Below are 19,344 nucleotides of genomic sequence, written 5' to 3'. Positions count from 1 at the left end.
TTGCAAGCAAAAAAGGCTCTTGTAACTTAAAAAAAGGGAGGGGAAGAGGGCAGCCTCCTCTCAAGATGATTTCAGGTTAACAGTCTTGACATCACTCAGTGGTCCCTAACGTGGCAAAGCTTCTCTGTTGACAGAACACCCAGCAAAATTTTTATTGAGTACTTATGTGTTAAGGCACAATACTAAGTCCTGGGGATTCAAAGGTACTACAGAATCCTGCCCTAAAAGGAGTTCAGGCACATAACTTTGTACAATATTGTATGCTTGTGGGTAAGAAAATTGGTTTACATTAGATCATGGAATTCTATTAACTAGTTGATTCAAATGCTCTGTCAAAAGTGACACAAAAAGTAAAATCAGTACTAGTTGGCCTCCACTTCTATACCCTGAAAAATTACATCATGAAAACATTTGCTACTTTAATGAAATCTACATACTAAATCTAGAAACTACTGAAATGTGGAAATAATTCTAGCTGGGCACAATTAGAGAAAACCAGCCTTATTCCATGTGCAGTTATTTTCAGTATTGATTGGTAGGAAAGAAATAAATACATCCTGATTGAAATAAAGCATTAGATAGTAGCCTAAGTTAGGCCATACTGCTTGGGTAAACAAAAATGGCCTTCTAATCACTACCTTGTTCTGCTTTTTTTTTGAGGGGTGTTTCACTGTATTGCTCAGGCTAGGCTCAAACTTATGATCCTCCTGTCTCAGCCTCCTGAATAGTTGAAAAGGTACCACCACCACTGGCTTTGTGCATATTCTTAGCTCCAGCATTCTACTTCTGAGAATCAGTTGTGTACAGGCGTGCATGCACAAGTATAAAATGGTATACAAGTTTTCTTTGTAGCACTGTCTGTAATAGACTAAAGTTAAAGTACTTATTAATGGTAAACAATCTACAAAGTGTCTAACATAAGGCCTGGGACTTGGTAGTACTTTATAGAAGGCAATTGGATATGTATAGTAACCATGATATATAACAATAAAATTAGCATGTACTGGGGCTGGGGTTGTGGCTCAGTGGTAGAGCGCTTGCCTAGCATTGTGAGGCACTGGGTTCAATTCTCAGCACCACACATAATTAAATGAAAAAAATAAAGGTCTATCAACATCTAAAAAATATATATTAAAAAAATTAGCATGTACTGAACACTTATGTGTTTCTCCTTCATAATAATCTGATGAGATACTACTATCCCAATGAGAAAATGGATAAAAACAACTTGCTTAATATCAATGTCAACATGCTGGTGTTTATATTTTTTAGGTGGTGCTGGACATTGAACCGACGGCCTCTCATAGGTTAGAAAAGTGCTCTGCCACTGAGCAATTATAATTTTGCAAAATGTCTTAAGTGGGAGAAAATGGGCCAAGGGTACAAGGGATCTCTGTATTCACTCTTTCTTGCAGGGCTGGAGATATTGCTCTTCTTTATTTTAGTGCTAGGGTCGGAACCCAGGGCTTTGCACATGCTAGGAGAGTAGATCAGTGGTATAGCATGAGCTTGGCATGCACAAAGGCCTGGGTTCCATCCCCAGCTGTGCCAAAAATAACAAAATCAACAAATCAAACAAAACTGCATGTGGACCTACAGATACCTCAACAAAATTTTCCATTAAAACCAAAAAACCCTAACCTGTTGAAGGTTAGTAACTGGAGGGCACAAAACCAGGTGCGCTGTCTTCAAAACTCACCCTCCACCACTGTCAGCACACACTAGGGTCATGGGCTTTGTGAGCAACATCTCAAGAACAAGCTCATGTTCATCTTTCCTTCCCAAGCCGTCTGCATGTTTAACTTATATCCCTCCCTCATCTCCCAAACTATGCCTTAATTTCTGCTTCTGCACTTTGCTAGGGCTTCTTTCTGCCTGGAAAGGGGCTTTTTAATTCCCTTTGATCTCATGTCACACGAATCCTTTCCTGGCTACCTTGCATGATAATGCTTTGTCCCTTTTCAATTAACAAACATCTTCTGAAGTACCCACTGTATCAGTATGTTTACCAAAGAGCTCACATGCTACCTGATCACCACATACATTCTATAATGTACCTAAGTAAGGGGTGCACATGAAATGTTTGACCCAGTGTTTGGCACCTAGAAAGCAAAAGCACATAAAATAACAGGAAAAATATCAGAGATCAGCAATCAGGATTTGTCTAGAGCAAGCAAGAGTTGACACACATCAGTTAATGGGTACTATGAGGCAAATAAACCCCTGCTCTAATAAGTGTGACACTATTTAGATGCCTTTACTTGCTCAAGACAACAGAAACCATAAAATCCTTTTAATAAAAATGTTTTCTTTGTCACATCAAAAAATATATACTTAAAAGGACTGTCAGGTTATCTCCAAAGTTACACAGTGTTGTTTGCTGGTGTCCCCAAAAGACAAGCTTTATCCTCAAGAATCCAATTTACTAAAAGGTTCACAAAAATAATGTTCCACCCATAGTAAATTACTGGCAGAGTTTTCTAGAGGTGGTCACTGGCTGACCCCAGGTATCTGAATAAAGACCATGGCATCCTGATGTTATTTTCATCATGTACTCTTGGAAATAGCTTACCCCCCTCCTTGGGGTAAAATGTAGCATCTTAGGTCTGCAAAAATTCAGGTTGTACTCTGGCCACTTTCCGGAATTCTTTAGTGTGGGTCTTAGGACACTGCATCTCACACCAGCTGATGGGAACCATCTGGACACCTAGAGGGAAAAAGCCAATGTTGGAGTTGGGACCCCAGATATTTTCCTGAGACACCTCTTTTCAGTTGAGTATGAGAAGGCAATGTTAGGCTTGGCATGTGGTTAAGTGCTGGAGTACATGCCTAGCATGTGCAAGGGCCTGGGTTCAATTCCCAGCCACCAGGGTAGGGATGGGTTATCAGCAGTTACCTAGGGACAGGAAAAAAACTTTGTTCCATTGACTTATGGAGTTAACTACCTTTTTGCTTAGATTTAGGAGTATCATTCTGGTTTTTTTTTTTTGTTTGTTTGTTTGATGTGGGGATACTGGGGGTTGAATCTAGGGGTGCTTAACCACTGAACTACATCCCCAGACCTTTTATATATTTTATTTAGAAGCAGGGTCTCACCAAGTTGCTTAGGGCCTTGTTAAGTTGCTGAGGCTGGCCTTGAACTTGAGATCCTCCTGCCTCAGCCTCCTGAGAGGCTGGGATTATAGGTATGCACCACCACACCCAGCTAGGAATACCATTCTTTTTTTTTTTTTTTTTTTTTTCCTGGCAATGCTGGGGATCGAACCCAGGGCCTCATGCTTGCAAGGCAAGCACTCTACCGACTGAGCTATCTCCCCAGCCCCCCGGGATACCGCACACTAAGCATTAACTGATTGTGTCACTGGAGCTCCAACTTAGGAAGAATCATTGTAATTTCAGTAGTAAGCAGTCCTGTGTTAATGATGGGACATATTTTTATTGTGCAAATACCATAGAGTATACCTACTAAGATGGCTATATTATCACTAGGTGATATAATTTTTTTTTTTTTTTAAATCCTGGGTTTCAGACAAAGGGCCTTATACATGCTAAGCAACAGCTCTACCACTGAGCTGTACCCCCAGCCCTAGGTGACATAATCTATGGGACCACCACAGTATATGTTGTCCACTGTTGACCAAAATGTCATGCTGCACCACATGATGGTATCTACACCCATACTACTTCCACAATAGAAAACAAGGAAAAGCAGGAAAAACAATGGATTAAGTCCAAACCTCAGCTCCCAGGGTAAAGTAAGGATATGGAAAGTAACTCACCTGATTCACTGTGGGCCACGACCACTCCCAGCTCGTTTTCGGCAGTGGTCAGCAGGTAGTTGGACTGTGCATCACCTAGGGAGATCTAGTCACATAACAATGGTGAAGGAAAATGAGGGGTTTTAAGTGTTCCCCCTAGGGCCACTTGAAATATTTCTCTAGTTTCATTTCTTTTTTTTTTTTTTTTTTTCAGTGCTGGGGATTGAACCCAGGGCCTTGTGCTTGCAAGGCAAGCACTCTACCAACTGAGCTATATCCCCAGCCCTAGTTTCATTTCTTTTAAAAAATTAAAAAAAAAATTTTTTTTAGTTGTAGATGGTCACAATATCTTTAATTAATTTATTTATATGTGGTGCTGAGGATCAAACCCAGTGCCTCACACATGCTAGGCAAGCGCTCTACTACTAAGCCACAATTGCAGCCCCTTGTTTCTTCTGACAAAGGACAGATGTCAACAGGGAATAAAGGATACTACTTTGGCCAAGACAATGTCACCTGGGCGGAAACTCTTATAAATTTCAACCTGCAAAGGAATAACAGGAGTGTTATGTGAAGGGTCTAGATCAGGTCCACCTCAAACTTTCATCCTTCCGGTAGAGGTAGTTTACTTTCTAATTCCAGAATGTAGAGGTCATCATTACTTGTCAGTCAATACCTTTCATTGCTTCTACAGAATCAAAATATGAATCGAAGAATCTGAATTCAATAATCTGATCATAAATCTAACTTACACAAAAGGCACTACAGTTGCTCTGAAAGGGCCCAGAGTAAGTCTAAGAGAAGAGCAATGAATAAATAATCAACTTCAAAGGCAAAGAATAAACTAGGTAGGAATAAAACTCATAAAGAGTGGAAAAGGACAGTGAGATAAATTTCACACATTATAGCATAGAATATATTAAACTTCCTTGAACTCCACATTGCTCTGACTTTTAGAAATTCACTGGGATAATAATTTTTAAAAATTGAGATCCCTAAAGCCATGGGAAAATAAAATCAAACCAACAACCTTGTCTTTTTCAGTTGCTCGGACATCTTCCTTTCTATAAAAAAAGACAGAAAGATTAATTTTCTGTGAGAACTATCCTGTGGGGACCCAGCTGCCACCCATGGACAAAAGGTAGAGAGGTAGCCTTAGCCTGCATTGAAAGGATAAAACATTTTCCCATTCTTGGACCAGAGAGAAGGTCAGTATTGATACCTCTGGCTAGGGAAAAGCAGATCAGATTTAGCAGGAAAGGTAAAGGAACTTTGCTATCTCAGGAAAACTTAAACAGAGGTATTGTCCAAGATCATATTGAATCCTGACATTGGAAAAGGCCTCAAAAGTTAAATTAAATTATCTGGTTTGCAAGAATTTTTCATCCTTTCTCAACAAGTCCACAAGAGAAAAATCTATTTCACCTTCAGTGCTTCTTAATGTTTTAGAACTTCTGGGTTTAATCTATATTAAATTCAAGAAAAAAAAGGTACTTCCTAAAATGCTTTTGATTTGTTTGGTCTGAATCATCCTGATACTGCTAATCTTTAGCTTGACACAACTTTTTTGCCATAATTTAAAACCCTCTCTTATTAATATTTTTCTCATAGAAAAATTTTTGGTTACAACTTGGGGGTACTACTAGCACAAAGAAAAGAGAAAAACAGACAGGAGTAGGAATTGTAATTGTTCTTAAATGTTCCAATCTCCCTGACTATCTTATTACAGGTACTAGGGAAAATGTGAGGACAAGGGTACTTCTTACCGGATAGTTCCTCGGAAGGAGTTCTTAAGTGGTGTGGAACCCACATATAGGATGTGCACTTTGGCAAAACGCGAATTGATGCTAGAGACCTGTGGAATAGAGCAAGGATCAGCATCAAAGGATTAGCAGGTGTCACTTCAAGGACACAGCAAAAAATTAGGAATTACTAGGATTTTAGTATAAGCAACATTACTGAGAATTTAACATAAGTTAACTGCTATTTATCTCTATCAAAATGATATCTGTGGAATAAGTGGCCACCTGATAGGGTTACTATAGAAATCAAGTGAGATAATAGCATATAGATTTTAAAAGTCCACAAGTTTCACATAAATAGACACAGAGCATAGAAGCAATCTAGACCTCTAACAGATCTTATTAAAAGGCTTACATAGTAGATAGAATTTAAATCTATGTTTCATCTGCTGCCTAATATTTGGATCAATGCCTGCAGTTATTTTCAGAGTAATACACATACTTTCTTCTGGAGTAATTTATACAGTAACCAAGAGCTACAAGTGAACCTGGCAGAGGGTGGGGATGGGCAGAGGTAACTTATGTGTTACAGTTACAGTACATCAGTCAGTACCTCCTCTCAAAAAACCCTAAAAGGTCAGGCGCAGTGGTGCACATCTGTAATCCCAGTGGCTTAGGAGGCTGAAGCAGGAGGAATGTGAGTTCAAAGTCAGCCTCAGCAAAAGAGAGGCGCTAAGCAACTCAGTGAGACCCTGTCTCTAAATAAAATACAAAATAGGGCTGGGAATGTGGCTCAGTGGTTGAGTGCCCCTGAGTTCAATCCCCATAACCCTGTGCCCCCTTAAAAAAAAAAAAAAATTCCTAAGACGGGCTGGGGTTGTGGCTCAGTGGTAGAGTGCTCACATAGCTTGTGTGAGGCACTGAATTCGTTCTCAGCACCACATATAAATAAATAAATAAAGGTCCATCAACAACTTAAAAACAAAAACAAAAACAAAGACCCTATAAGTCTTTATCACCTGTTGGTATGCCCCACATCTCAGACAGAGGTTGAAACTACATGCTCAGAAACCAGCTCAGTGAAGAACCATGCATGCCTGAATTAGCTGCCTTGATCATTATCTTAGAATTTCTAGACCAGTATAGTTCAGTCAAACTTTCTGTGATGATAAAAATGTCATGCGCTTACCCATAAGGCACAAGCGTCTTGCTGGGCGGATTTCACTGTTTGAAATGTGGCCAGTGTGATTGAGAAAGTGAATTTTTAACACTCTAATTTAAACAGTTACATGTGGCTAGTGGCTACTGTACTGAACAATGCAGTTCTAGAATTATGATTTCAATATTGGATGAGTATCCTAAGCACGTAGGTTAGGACCAACTTACCTTACAGGTTACAATAGTTCCCACATCTGGAAGTAACTGGGACTCTGTTTCTCTCATTACAGATACCACAGGAAGCTATAGAGAGAACAATACAAAATAAATGTTCAGAATGTCCTGTCTAAGCCTTGGGCTTAGATAAGATATCTGTGGCTTATAACCGAGAAATGCCTTGATACATTTCTAAACATTCCAGATGAGTTCTAATAAATTTTATAAAACTATCTTGGAATTTCCTGGTATACAACCATATTGCCTGTAATCATGGGTAATTTAACTCTTTCCAGGTTTTACCAATGCCTGTTTCTTTTAATTATTAATTGTACAGCATAGAATTTCCAAATAAATGTTATATAATAATGGCCATACTATTTTCTTTCATTTTGTAACTATTTCTCACAAAAAGTTAAAGTTTTCTCTGTAAGTATGATATAGGCCATTGGTGTAAAACATATTTTCAACCTCATCTTTTATCAATCTCTCCCTTGCTCACTATACTTAGGCTCTCTCAGCCTCTTTCAATTTTCCCAACTTAAAGACTTCTTCCCACTTCAGCAGGATCTCTGTTTAACCTGTTCTTTCTGCTAAAACTGCATTTTTTCCACCCAACCAACTCTAATTTATCCTTTAGATGAGTCAGCTTAAATATCCCTTCCACTGACCAGGGCAGGTTCTCCAGTTACATGTTCTCATGGTGCTGTATAATATTCTTTCAAGGCAATCATCATATTTGTTAACTAGACACCAATTTGAACATTAATTTGTTTGAATTGTATCTGTGCTCCCTGATAGTAAAAACTATCTGTATCTGGCTTATTACTACATCTTCAGAGGTCAGCACTGTGACTGACACATGAAAATGCTTGAGTACTTTATGAAAGGAGAGGTAAGCACTCTCCTTGACAAAAATGAAAGAGGTCTTCAGGCCTGATAATACACATAGAGCCTGCTTCCAGCATCTAACCATTATTTTTCAGCAGCACAATTCACAGTAGCCAAACTATGGCATATATACACAATGGAGTTTATTCAGCCAAGAGAAGAACAAGATTATGTAATTTGCAGGAAAATGGATGGAACTTGAATACATTATGCTAAGTGAAATAAGCCAAACTTAGAAGGTCAAAGGTCCTAGGTTTTCTCCCATACAGAGGAAATACTACCAGGTTCAGTGGTGCATGCCTGTAATCCCAGTGACTCAGGAGGCTGAGGCAGGAGGATCACAAGTTCAAAGTCATCCTGAGCAACTCAGTGAGACCCTGTCTCAAAATAAGAAATAAAAAGGGTTGGGGATGTGGTTCAGTGGTTAAGTGCCCCTGGGTTCAATCCCTGGGGCTGAACAAAAAAAAAAAAAAAAAAGAGAAGAAGAAAAAAGGGAAATACTAAGGAATGATATTGGCCAAATTATATTGTTATATTGTGTGCACATATGAATATGTACAACAAATCACACCACTATGTATAATTATAATGCACAATTAAAAACATGAAATAAAAGGAAAATGTTCAAGAGGTATCTATGAAATAAAGAAACTTAGAAATGTTAAGGATATCCCCAAAACTGAATAGAAAGACCTTCATTACGGATGAGGAAAAACCTTAAGTTAAGAGTTTAGGTTTGTTTTCCAAAGCAGAGTCAAGGTCTAGTACTTTCAATTGGACATTCCAATTCTGAATCTCCTTTCTATTGTGCTAGGTTTTTTTTGTTGTTTGTTTATTTTGGTATTGGGGATTGAACCCAGGGGTGCTTCACCACTAAGTTACATCACCAGCCCTTTTCCTTTTTTATTTTGAGATGAGGTCTAAGGTGTTGAGGGTCTTCCTAAGTTGTTCAGAATTGCCTTAAGTTTGAGATCCTTCTACCTCAGCCTCCAGAGTAGACATGTGCCCCCCACCACTCAATCGATTGTGCTCTTTCAAATGCTCCTCCGAAGACTGCTTATCTGATCCTGAGCTAATTCTGGATAAACCTCTGGTACTAAGGATAGCATTATTCACTCATTCATTCCACAAGGATTTATTGACCTCTACCTTATGCCAGACATGGAAGGTATGAGAGTGGGGCCTTATTTCATGGAAATTAACCTCTAGTAACGGAAGAGTTTAGTGGGGAACATATAACTGAGTGTTTAGTTATATGCTGAAATATTCAGGGAAAGAAAGAGTTCTTTGTGAGTTTTAACAAAACCAAACCCCCTAAACTCCCACAAAACCCGTTTCCTTAACCAGTAGGTCTAGAGAGTTTCTATGAGGAAATGATACTAGGGAGGCTATCCGAAAGAGGTAAGAAATACAAAGGCTAAGGAGAAGAGGAGTGTGTTCCAGACAAATGGCAGGTGTACAAAAGCCCTGCGGCAGGAGAGAGCTTAGCGCGTACGATAATGAAATAAGCCAGTAAGACTAGACTGCAGTCAGTGAGGTGGAGATAGTGGAGGTGGAAGGTGGAAAGGCAGGCGACAGGCTGACAGGATTCAGCTCACTGCTGGGCTAGGCTACTCTGTTTGCATCTGCCCTCGACCCAGCCTCCTCCCGGAGTGTCAGCGAGACCAATCTAACTGGTATGTGCTAGCTTAAGTGCACAGCTGTGGCGATCACAGCTGGGGAAAGCCGAGAGACCAAATCGTTTTACTAGTAAGGCACCAAAGACGCGCCCGCGGTGCAGGTGTCTAAAGACCAGAACTCAAAGGCAGCCTAAGAGATAGGAAAGGGGAAGCCGCCTCCTTTACCGCGCCGTTCTCGCTGCTCTTCGTCAGGCAGCCGGCGAGCGACGAGAAGATGTAGCCGTGCCGGGTATAGGTGCCGCTGCCGGGGCTGCCTTCCTCCAAATTACACAGACGTTCGCCTGCAGAAAAAACGCCGCATCAGCCTTGGGCTCCCAGAAGCTGGAGGCAGCTCAGGTTCCTGCCTCTGTCACTATCCAGGCCTCTGGAACGGCACCCTCACTTACCAGGGATGCAGTATCTTACGGGTGGCGCCATGACTGCCACTGTCGTAAAGCCCGGATGAAAACGAAGCCGACTCCTCACTGGTCACACACAGGTGCAGTGTCTCAGTAAAATATGCGTCAATTGGTGCACTTTGTCACGTGAGCAGAGCGAGCTAATTCTCCGGGGTAAACTCCATTTCCCAGGTTGCCCTGGGACAAATTAGGGGGTGGAACTTCGGGGCTCCAGGGCACGCGCTTGCGCTCATGGTTGAGGATGAGGCTGTGGGTCCGGGTCCGCTCGCTGGCGCTGTGGGTGGCGAGCAATGGTGGGTTGGATTGAACCGGGCCTGGCCCGGGCGCGGAGCTGGAGGGAGTGGTGGTGAGGGGCCGCAGAGGCTGCGGCATTCGGTTTGGCTGATTGAGGAGTCGGCACGCAGCAGGTAAGGCGAAGTCGCGGCCCTCTTTCCCCATTCTAGCCCCTCTTTCTAAGATCCGGCCCTGTCCCAGGGCCTTGTAGTGAGTCCGGCCGGGTTCCTGCTCGCTGCTCTCCCCGCCCTGCAGGGCCGTGCCCTCCTCCCGCAGAGCGCACCCTCCGGGCATCTGTAAGGCAGAGCAGGAAGGAGGTCAGCCAACCCAACTTGCCCATTTCTCAGGTTTGGAAACTCAGATCCAGGGACAAGGTTTGACTTGTTCAACGTCTCGAAGATAATTCAAGGTAGAGCCCGAGCCAGAACCTAAGTTTTTTGGCCATCTGTCCTTTGCAGTTTGACATCGCCTCCCTCATTGACACAGAACATTTTCCTGGTTTTTGTAACTGCAGGTTCAGTGCTGCAGTTGGATCCTCTAGTTGTGAGGGTCCCTCCTTAACTGCTTGCACCTTCATGATAAAGTTATTACTTAAAAAAAATTTTTTTTAAGCATGGTAACCCAGACGGGAAGTCTGCACATGAATAAAATACTGCTTTTACTGATGTCTGACATCTCCTACTTGAGATCTTGCGAGCAGTGTCTTTGTCTAGATGAAATTTGCCACAACTCTGATCTAAATTCTGGCGATTTTGAAATCTGTTCCTCCTTATCTCCCCATTTCTTTCTGCCCTTCGTTTTTTTTTTTTTTTCCCCCATAGGGAAACAGATGGTGATTTAGAGCTCAGGGATGAGGGGAGTGCTGTGGCCTGTAGCTTCTAATCTGGTGGCAGATGGACACCATGGTTTGTGGGTACTACTGAGGAATGGGGCTAGTCAGAGTTTATCCTGGTATGATGGTAGAACTGTGCTTTACTGTTTTCCTTCCCTGTTCACTGAGCTCACTGCCCCTCTGCCCAACATATACTTTTTTGACATTTGCTTTACTTCAGTTTCTTGAAATGAAACCTGTTTTATTTGTAGCCCATGGATAACATGTCTTTTCCATGGTATCCCCGTGCCTCCTATGTCCCATTAGCTACAAGTGAGGGGAGGGCCCTGGCTTCATACTTTGTTCACCCAAATTTGACCTGTGCGTCTGCATCTTCAAGCTTTCTGTTTACATGTTTGGGTTGATTTCTTGTTGGACTTGTTTTCCAAAATGTCTTTTAGCTCCTTTTAGTGCTGTGATTCTAATAATGGTTTCTATTTCTCTCTTTATTAATCAGGAAGAATGTTAGCAGCAGACACTTTATTTAGTGTTATCACATTGGCAGGAGTGACCTTACTGATGTTTGTAGGACAGGTAGACATCTGACCAGGCTTTCCACTTCTGCATCCCTCCAGGTCATTAATTCAACAAGTATTTATTGAGTACTTCCTTGAGCCAGGTATTGTGCTAAGTACTTTATAAACTTTTCATTTATACTTTGCCAAATATATATACATTATTTATAAAGGGTTAGAGCTAGAAGGGATCTTAGATTTAATCTTACCCTCTGTTAGAATTAGAAAACAAGGTTATTAAATTCTATCAGGGATCAATGATTTGCCTAAGTCACAGGACTACTTAGGGGCAGAATTGAACCCTAAGTAATTAGGGTCTGGGAGATGAGAGTTGCTAAATCTAGTCTTTGAGGTTGACATTTCATGTAGAGCTCAGGAATTCAGGAGGTGGTTGAGAAGAATCTGAAAACAAGGAGAATTTTCGTTTTTTTAGACTACTAGTGGTGGCTTTGAGGTGGAATATGATTCTTGTTGATTACATATGAGGAATGTGTCTGATTTGTATGCCATTGTTACAAAAAGTATTTTAGCAACTAGGAAATTCTCCTTTATCTGTGGTAAGGGAATATACAATGGTATGGCCAGTCTAAAAATCACCTAGATTTGTTGTGGGGCAGTTGTTCTGTCCTACTCTTAGATTTGATTGTGGCTGTCTGCTGTTTTGATAATTCATGCTTCTGCCAAATCATGGTTCCAAACAATAGGCATCCAATTCAGAGAAGGTAAAAATCTGAGCTTATTGGTTTTCCTCTTTTCTACACTTCTTTTAATTTTCTTATCTTCCTAGGAGGTAATGGGAATGGCCAGTTTCTTTATTCTGGTGCAGTGGGTAGGTCCCTTTCAAATTGTCTTTCTCCTTTTTGTAGGCCTTGTCTGCTGGATTTCTTTTCTCCATAAGGCTTACGTGGCTTGTAGAAGGAGGTAATTATTTTTTCTGTGAAAGGTCTTCTGTGGGGATGAGCCAGAGTGCAAGGAGAATACATTGCTCCAGTTACTGAACTGAAACCATCCCTACAGCAGAGCAGCCTCCTCCAGTTTCTTCTGGGTTTTGAACTGCCTGTTAAATAAGTCAGTGGAGTTGTTAAGGACAAAGCAGCCCTCCCTGGCTGCCCTGGGGGAAAATCAGATAATTTCTTTTCTGGTAAAAGACTTCATCTGCAGAATCGAGACCATCATGGAAAGAGCCTGTTAGAGCATCTGTGTCCTGGTCATTGCCTGAGCAGTGAGCTCCTCCTATGCCGTGGATGAGGTGAAGAGTGCAAAGGGATGGAGGCTCTTGCACAGCTGGGAAAGCTGGTTAGGAAGCTTGGGGCGAAGGGCAGCAGCTACAGAGAAGGTCCTTTTGAGTCTTACTAGTGCAGAAGGGAAGACTGATCACTGAGAGGGCACACCCTGAGGTCTTCATGAGCCACCAGCATGGAGTTCCCTCTCCAGCCTTGGTTCTGTTGCTCTGAATACCTGAAGTTGTTTTGACTGCTATACTCTTGGGGTAGGGCAGGAGTGGAATTAGAGACAAAGCATCTTATGTCATGTGAGGGTTGGCTGTCTTGACAGGAGACAGGGAATCACATGCTACCAGGTTGAGTCTACTGACCTGGAATATCAGCCTAGAGGGAGTAGGAAGAAGTATCTTTTGCCAAGATAGCACCAAGGCAGATCTATGTCCAGGATCCATATGCTATACACTTAGTGGCCAGGGCAGGCAGGAGGCTCTGGGAAACTTCTGCCACAGTGGTCATGCTGAGATGTACTGGGCAGCTTTGTTCATGTGGTCCATACTCCACTCAATGGTCTCCACACAGATAGCTCAAGACTCCTTTGATTGATGCCACCTTTCTCCTCCCTCACTCTAATACTGTAACACATTTAGTCTAAGTGTGCATCACCTTGGATTTGCTGTGCACCCTTGTGGTATAATATAAATACCATTTTTACTAGTTCAGAAACTCCAGTCCCTCTTTCTGGTTGGGACATCAACACTGGGCATTCTGTAGAAAAGTGAAGTGACCTTCCTGTTCCTCAGAGCTGGTGACTGGCCTAACTGGGCCTTAATCTTAGGTGTTTGCCCTCTGAGCTGATACTCTGGGCCTTCCCACTGGTTGGGTAGGGAGGGACAAGACCCACACTAGATCCTTACAATGGTATGCTCTCCTAGGAGCCATGAGGGGTCAGCGGAGCCTGCTGCTGGGCCCAGCCCGCCTCTGCCTGCGCCTGCTTCTTCTCCTGGGCTACAGGCGCCGCTGCCCACCTCTGCTCCGGGGCCTGGTGCAGCGCTGGCGCTATGGCAAGGTCTGCCTGCGCTCCTTGCTCTATAACTCCTTTGGGGGCAGTGATTCTGCTGTCGATGCTGCCTTTGAGCCTGTCTACTGGCTGGTGGACAACGTGATCCGCTGGTTTGGGGTGGTAAGTGATGCCCAGGAGCAGGAAAATGAATGTTTTGGGGGGAGCAGAGAGGCATGTCTCTCACTGATAGACCCACACTAGGTTCTGGAGGCCAGCCCACTAACCCCAGAGAAATTCCTGAGTCTCCTCTGAGTGTAGCATTCTTACTGTCTATCTGACCTCTTTGGTGTTGGCAGGTGTTCGTGGTGCTGGTGATAGTGCTGACAGGCTCCATCGTGGCCATTGCCTACTTGTGTGTCCTGCCTCTCATCCTTCAAACCTACTCAGTGCCACGACTCTGCTGGCATTTCTTCTACAGTCACTGGAATCTGATCCTCATCGTCTTCCATTATTACCAGGCCATCACCACTCCACCTGGGTACCCACCCCAGGTGGGTTCCGCATAGTGGGTGGGGAGAGGCAGGGGCAGTGTGAGTAGTGGCGATGTGAGCCAGTCCCAAGAGTGGGAGGGAGAGTGCCGTGGGATAATTTGAGGCATAGAAATGGTGCCATCACAGTGGTCCTGATGCTCTTTCTTCACAGGGCAGGAATGACATTGCTACAGTCTCCATCTGTAAGAAGTGTATTTATCCCAAACCTGCCCGAACACACCACTGCAGCATCTGCAATAGGTTGGTCTTGGCTTTGTTCTTTATGAACCCCAGTGGTGACTCTTTTGTTGTGGCCCCAGGGCAAAACCTGACTTAGAGTTTGCTAAGACATGTATGAAGCACTCATCTTGTCCCAGGCAAGGTGCTCTTGATTTCCTGATACATAGGCCTCAGAATGGTTCTGAGTTTTGCATTATTACTTCTTGTGGAAACTGAGACTTGAGAGATTAGTTATTTTGTCCAGTATCACATAACCAGTAAGTTATAGAGCTGGGTTTGAAACAAAGCCTGGCTGTCTTCAAAGTCTGTGCCCTCTCCACCTCAGCAGGATGCTGGTCCTTGTAGGAAAGGATTGGTACTGACATCTCAAGAACCTTGGCCACCTAAACAGAGCCTGTGTCCCTCCCTCACAGGTGTGTGCTGAAGATGGATCATCACTGCCGTATCCTTTTGCTTTCTTCTGACTGAGGCTGCCTTCTTTAGTTCCAGAGCACTATACAGGGTTAATGGCCACAAGTCCAAGACTTCACCCTGCAGACAACACTGGGCTTATGAGAAGTTAGTAGAAAAGGCATTGTGGGAGTTGATCATCTCCTGAGGGCGCAGGAGGCTCAGAGGATCTCTGGGATGGACCTGGGAGCAAGGCATCTTCTAACAGGTTTCTTTTGTAGGCTGTTGCTAACAGCTATTGGGTGGAAAGAGATGCCCGCGTTTCTGTGACTGTACTCTGGGGGTACCAAATAGAACCGTGGGTCCCCTTCTATTGTCCCCTACAAATGTCCACCTAAGCCCAACTAGGTTGAAGGATTGGCAGGTTTATTTTCATGATTTTCTGGTGAGACTTTAGTGCTCTGAAAAGCTTATAAGACTTTGACCTGAACCTTAGGAAACAGTCCCATATTTTCTTGCCTTTCAAAAATAGTTCTTGCTTGATTGATGCTGTCTTTACCCAGGTATGAACCAGAGGCCTGGACACTCCTGAAATTGTGTTTGATCTTGTCCTTAATCATCCCCCCAACCAGCCTGGCTAAATAACTGTGTGGGCCACTATAACCATCGGTACTTCTTCTCTTTCTGCTTTTTCATGACTCTGGGCTGTGTCTACTGCAGCTATGGAAGTTGGGACCTTTTCCGGGAGGCTTATGCTGCCATCGAGGTGAGCCTATGGTTAGGAGCAGGGCGGTTCAATAGTGCAGTTTCAGGGTGTGAGCCTGTCCCTAAGGAATGGGACTGGCAGCACCCCCACCCCAGGGCCTTAAGAGTGTAACCAGCACTGTTTTCCATCCCCTTAGAAAATGAAACAGCTCGACAAGAACAAACTGCAGGCGGTTGCCAACCAGGTGGGCTGTCCCCACCCCACTGCCTCCTGCTGCTCAGGCCAGGGGCATAGAGCTGCTCAGGCAGCTGGGCCTGCTAGTTTAGGTGTAGGGGCTGACTGAGCCTTAGTAGGCCAAATCAGGGGCGTTTAGGGAGGCTGCAAGACTGAGTGACCTGGGGACAAGCTGGAAGTGTCTGGGATGTGACAGTTTTTGACAATCCCATCATCACCTTTTTGGGCTGAGCCTGGACTCTGCCTTGGTGATGGCCTGAGCAGCAAGGAGCCTGTGTTAGTCTGTGTAATGGGGTTCCAGGGGACAGATATAAAGCTGGTCCATCTGTATCTGGATACTCCCCACTCTGTGCCTTTTAGGACTCCTTATTCTGAGCACATCTTGGGTTCACATATTGTACCTCTGCTGCCCTTCTCAGTACTTAATGATTCTCTCCTCTCCTTAGTGTATGCTGGGTATGGGTCTGGTCTTCTTTCTTGGGGATACAGCCACATAAAGGAGTTATGGCTCAGGAATGGAGTGGCTTCCCCTGGAGCCCCATTCATGTTGTCAACCTAAAGGCCCAGGGTCAGCTCCTCCTGTGCTTTTCCATCTTGTCCAGACCTGCTCTGCCCAGTGTTTGTCCATGTGATGGTGCCATCAGGCTTGGTCCACCCCTTTGCCTGCTGTCCTGACTCCTCTGTAGCTTTAGTTTCCATTTTTTCTGCCTGGATTTGGAATATTTCCTGCATATAGGTGCTGGGGGCTTTGGTGGTAGTTGCTGGAGACCACCTGAGCAAAAGAGCCAGGCTTTGCTGTTTTCTTTTTCTAGACTTATCACCAGACCCCACCACCCACCTTCTCCTTTCGAGAAAGGATAACTCACAAGAGCCTTGTCTACCTCTGGTTCCTGTGCAGGTATTTAACTCAGTTTTGGTAGTTTTAAGGGTGGGGCAGCTTTAGAAAAACCTTTGTAAGTGCTCACATGCAGGCAGGAACCCATCCTGAATGACCTGCCTCTGTTCTAGTCTAATTGAGGTTGGCAAAGTCAGCACTTTTCTTCTTCAACATTTTGGGGCAGGGAACACTAAGGACGTGAGCATTACTGTTTACCAAGCACTAAGGATGTAAGCATGCTTATTACTTGTTATGTGCCAAGGTAAGTTAAACTCATTTATTCCTGGTAGTACCTATCTAAAGGGTAGGCAACTACATTTACAGATGAGGAAAACTGAAAACTGGAAGGATGAAGTATGTGTTCCATGGTTCATAGCTAGGAGTGCTAGAGCTGGAATGTGAATTTCATGTCACCCTTGTCTGATCCCCAGTGTTTTTACTACCCTTCACTGTCTCTCATGCATGAGTTTTTAGGAAATACAGAACATTTTTTCTCAGTAAACTTATTTCTCCCCATTCCCTTCCCCATAACTTATTCTTAGCCTACCTCAATTTTTTTTTTTTTTTTTTTTTTTTTTTTTTTAAGGAATTAGGGATGGAACCTGGGGCATCACACATGCTACAAAGGTGTTCTACCACTGAGCTACATCCTCACCCCTTTTATTTTGAGAAAGGGTTTCACTAAATAACCTAGGTGGCCTTGAACTTGTGATACTCCTTCCTCAGCCTCCTGAGGAGCTGGGAGCCTGATGTTCTTTATAGATATGATGAAGTACAAGTTAATTTAGGAAGTATGCCAGGAAGATAAGAAAGATGAGGCAGAGAGGTTGCCAACTAATCATTGTGTAGCTCAATTTCAGACCTAAATTCGCTGGCCCTAATTTCCACCAATCTTTGTCCTTTTTCTTAGTTCTGTGGCACTTGCCCTGGGTGCCCTAACCATATGGCATGCTGTTCTCATCAGCCGGGGTGAGACTAGCATTGAAAGGCACATCAACAAGAAGGAAAGACGTCGACTGCAGGCCAAGGGCAGAGTGAGTGGGGTTGAGGGCTTGGGTGGGCAGGTAGGTAACTGAAACGGCATCCTGGAAGCAGAGATGATCAGGGATGGCTTTGCAACTATCACATAAGGCCAGAACTTGTCTACCTAAGCTTTAGCTTGGCTGTCTGTCTCCAAAATGAGAAGGGGATTACATAGAAGAGGTTTGTAGAAATGTTTTTTCTTCCACTTGGCTCTAGGTATTTAGGAATCCTTACAACTATGGCTGTCTGGACAACTGGAAGGTATTCCTGGGTGTGGACACAGGAAGGTAAAGTAAGAGACCATTGCTACCCAAAGAACTGTGATAAGAAAGATGGCCTCTGCTTGGGAGTATATGGGAGAATGTGGACAGTGTTACTGAAGGGATTTCATTTTCATAAGTTTAAGTAGCCACATATAACCAAAGGTCCTTGTCTTTGCACAGTTCTAGACTGTAGGTGTAAAGAACATGGCTTTCATTTGAGACAGGGGCTCAGAGCTCAAACCATGGCTTAAGGAGCAGATAAGGTTTCAAGATGACTACATTAGAGTCCCGAGACAGGTAGTATGTAGTAGTTGCCAATCACTCTTCATTTGTAGGCAGTGTCTGAAGTTGAAGCCAATAATGTGTTGAGACTGAGGTAATCCACTTGTGATAGAGTTCTTGAGGCAATAAACAGGCTAGCTCTTTTAGCCCTAGAGACAAGGGGAGGTCATTCTTCAAACTGACTTACTGACGCAGTAACACCCAGATGAATGTCAGTTCTTTCCTTCCTCCCTTTCCCATCTTCTTGTCACTCCTGCCGAACACAGCTCAGAACCTCAAAAGGCCTTCAGTGCCCCAGAAGGCATATTAAATGGACAGTGTTAGACAGGGGAAATTAGGACTCTTATTACCTTTGTGCTTGATGTATGCATGCTGTAGAGTAAATCAAAAGGATACCAGGAGCTCTTGGAACTCAAACATTTCTGTCTTCTCTTGTAGGCATTGGCTTACCAGGGTGCTGTTACCTTCTAGTCACTTGCCCCACGGGAATGGAATGAGCTGGGAGCCCCCTCCCTGGGTGACTGTTCACTCAGCCTCTGTAATGGCGGTGTGAGCTGGGTTGTGCCAGCCACAACTTGAGTATTTGTTCTGCTGCCTCCAAGGGCAGCTTTCCTTGGAATCCTTCATCAAAAGGAACCAGTGGGTACTATGCAGGGACAACTGAAGGACCAACCTGGCCACTGCAGAAGCAAGATACAATGTGGAGAAATCCTAGGACTAAAATCCCTTTACTCAGGCAAACAAGTTCCAGCCCCAGCCTAGGGGTCAGGCAGCTAGCTACCTTGCCTAGTGCTGATCTGATGTTCTCCATATCTCAGCACTGGGGCTGGCTATCACCTCTTCTACTTGCAGTTTGGGAAAACACCTGAGGGATCCTGGGATCCTGGATTCTTACTGGGGCAAAGACAACAGGCCTGCTGCCCAAGTCACTGCCACTTTTCACATGCTAATGAAGGGAACAAAAATAAAGGTGTTTGATTTGTAAAGGTGTATGGTCCTCAGTTCTTTGCCTAGTTCTAGGGCAGGAAAGGGGGAAGTCGGGTCAGGGGCCTAGTGAATTCTGCTCATGCCTTTA

The 19,344-nt window shown here is 43.7% G+C and overlaps 2 protein-coding genes across 7 annotated transcripts; one reads left to right on the top strand and one right to left on the bottom strand.

Moving 5' to 3' along the window:
• Positions 1-2,461: 2,461 nt before the first annotated feature.
• Positions 2,462-9,900, bottom strand: EXOSC1 (exosome component 1). Its single transcript, XM_079137977.1, has 8 exons — positions 9,831-9,900; positions 9,610-9,725; positions 6,887-6,961; positions 5,525-5,613; positions 4,789-4,822; positions 4,252-4,302; positions 3,780-3,864; positions 2,462-2,707 (listed from the first exon to the last, which is right to left on the bottom strand). Exons 1-8 carry the CDS (start codon positions 9,859-9,861, stop codon positions 2,601-2,603), a joined length of 588 nt encoding a protein of 195 aa, XP_078994103.1. The 5' UTR covers positions 9,862-9,900; the 3' UTR covers positions 2,462-2,600.
• A 131-nt stretch (positions 9,901-10,031) lies between these two features.
• ZDHHC16 (zDHHC palmitoyltransferase 16) lies at positions 10,032-19,255 on the top strand. 6 transcript variants are annotated; one of them, XM_079137471.1, is made up of 13 exons: positions 10,032-10,249; positions 10,463-10,524; positions 13,657-13,904; positions 14,081-14,275; positions 14,427-14,515; positions 14,908-14,936; positions 15,517-15,650; positions 15,787-15,834; positions 16,637-16,722; positions 16,833-16,931; positions 17,612-17,735; positions 17,941-18,011; positions 18,708-19,255. In XM_079137471.1, the coding sequence occupies exons 1-13, from the start codon at positions 10,074-10,076 to the stop codon at positions 18,820-18,822; spliced, it is 1,476 nt and encodes a 491-aa protein (XP_078993597.1). In that variant the 5' UTR covers positions 10,032-10,073; the 3' UTR covers positions 18,823-19,255. The 6 variants fall into 6 exon arrangements, with proteins under 6 accessions (XP_078993597.1, XP_078993594.1, XP_078993592.1 ...); XM_079137468.1 differs by lacking the exon at positions 16,833-16,931 and having other exon boundaries at positions 10,034-10,249; positions 17,941-18,016; XM_079137466.1 differs by lacking the exon at positions 16,833-16,931 and having other exon boundaries at positions 10,035-10,249.
• Positions 19,256-19,344: the final 89 nt, after the last annotated feature.

The sequence above is a fragment of the Sciurus vulgaris genome (assembly GCF_902686455.1).
Source record: "Sciurus vulgaris genome assembly, chromosome: 4".
Lineage (NCBI taxonomy): Eukaryota > Metazoa > Chordata > Mammalia > Rodentia > Sciuridae > Sciurus > Sciurus vulgaris.
Note: the sequence above shows the minus strand (reverse complement) of the source record. Positions and strands in the feature narration are given on the sequence as shown.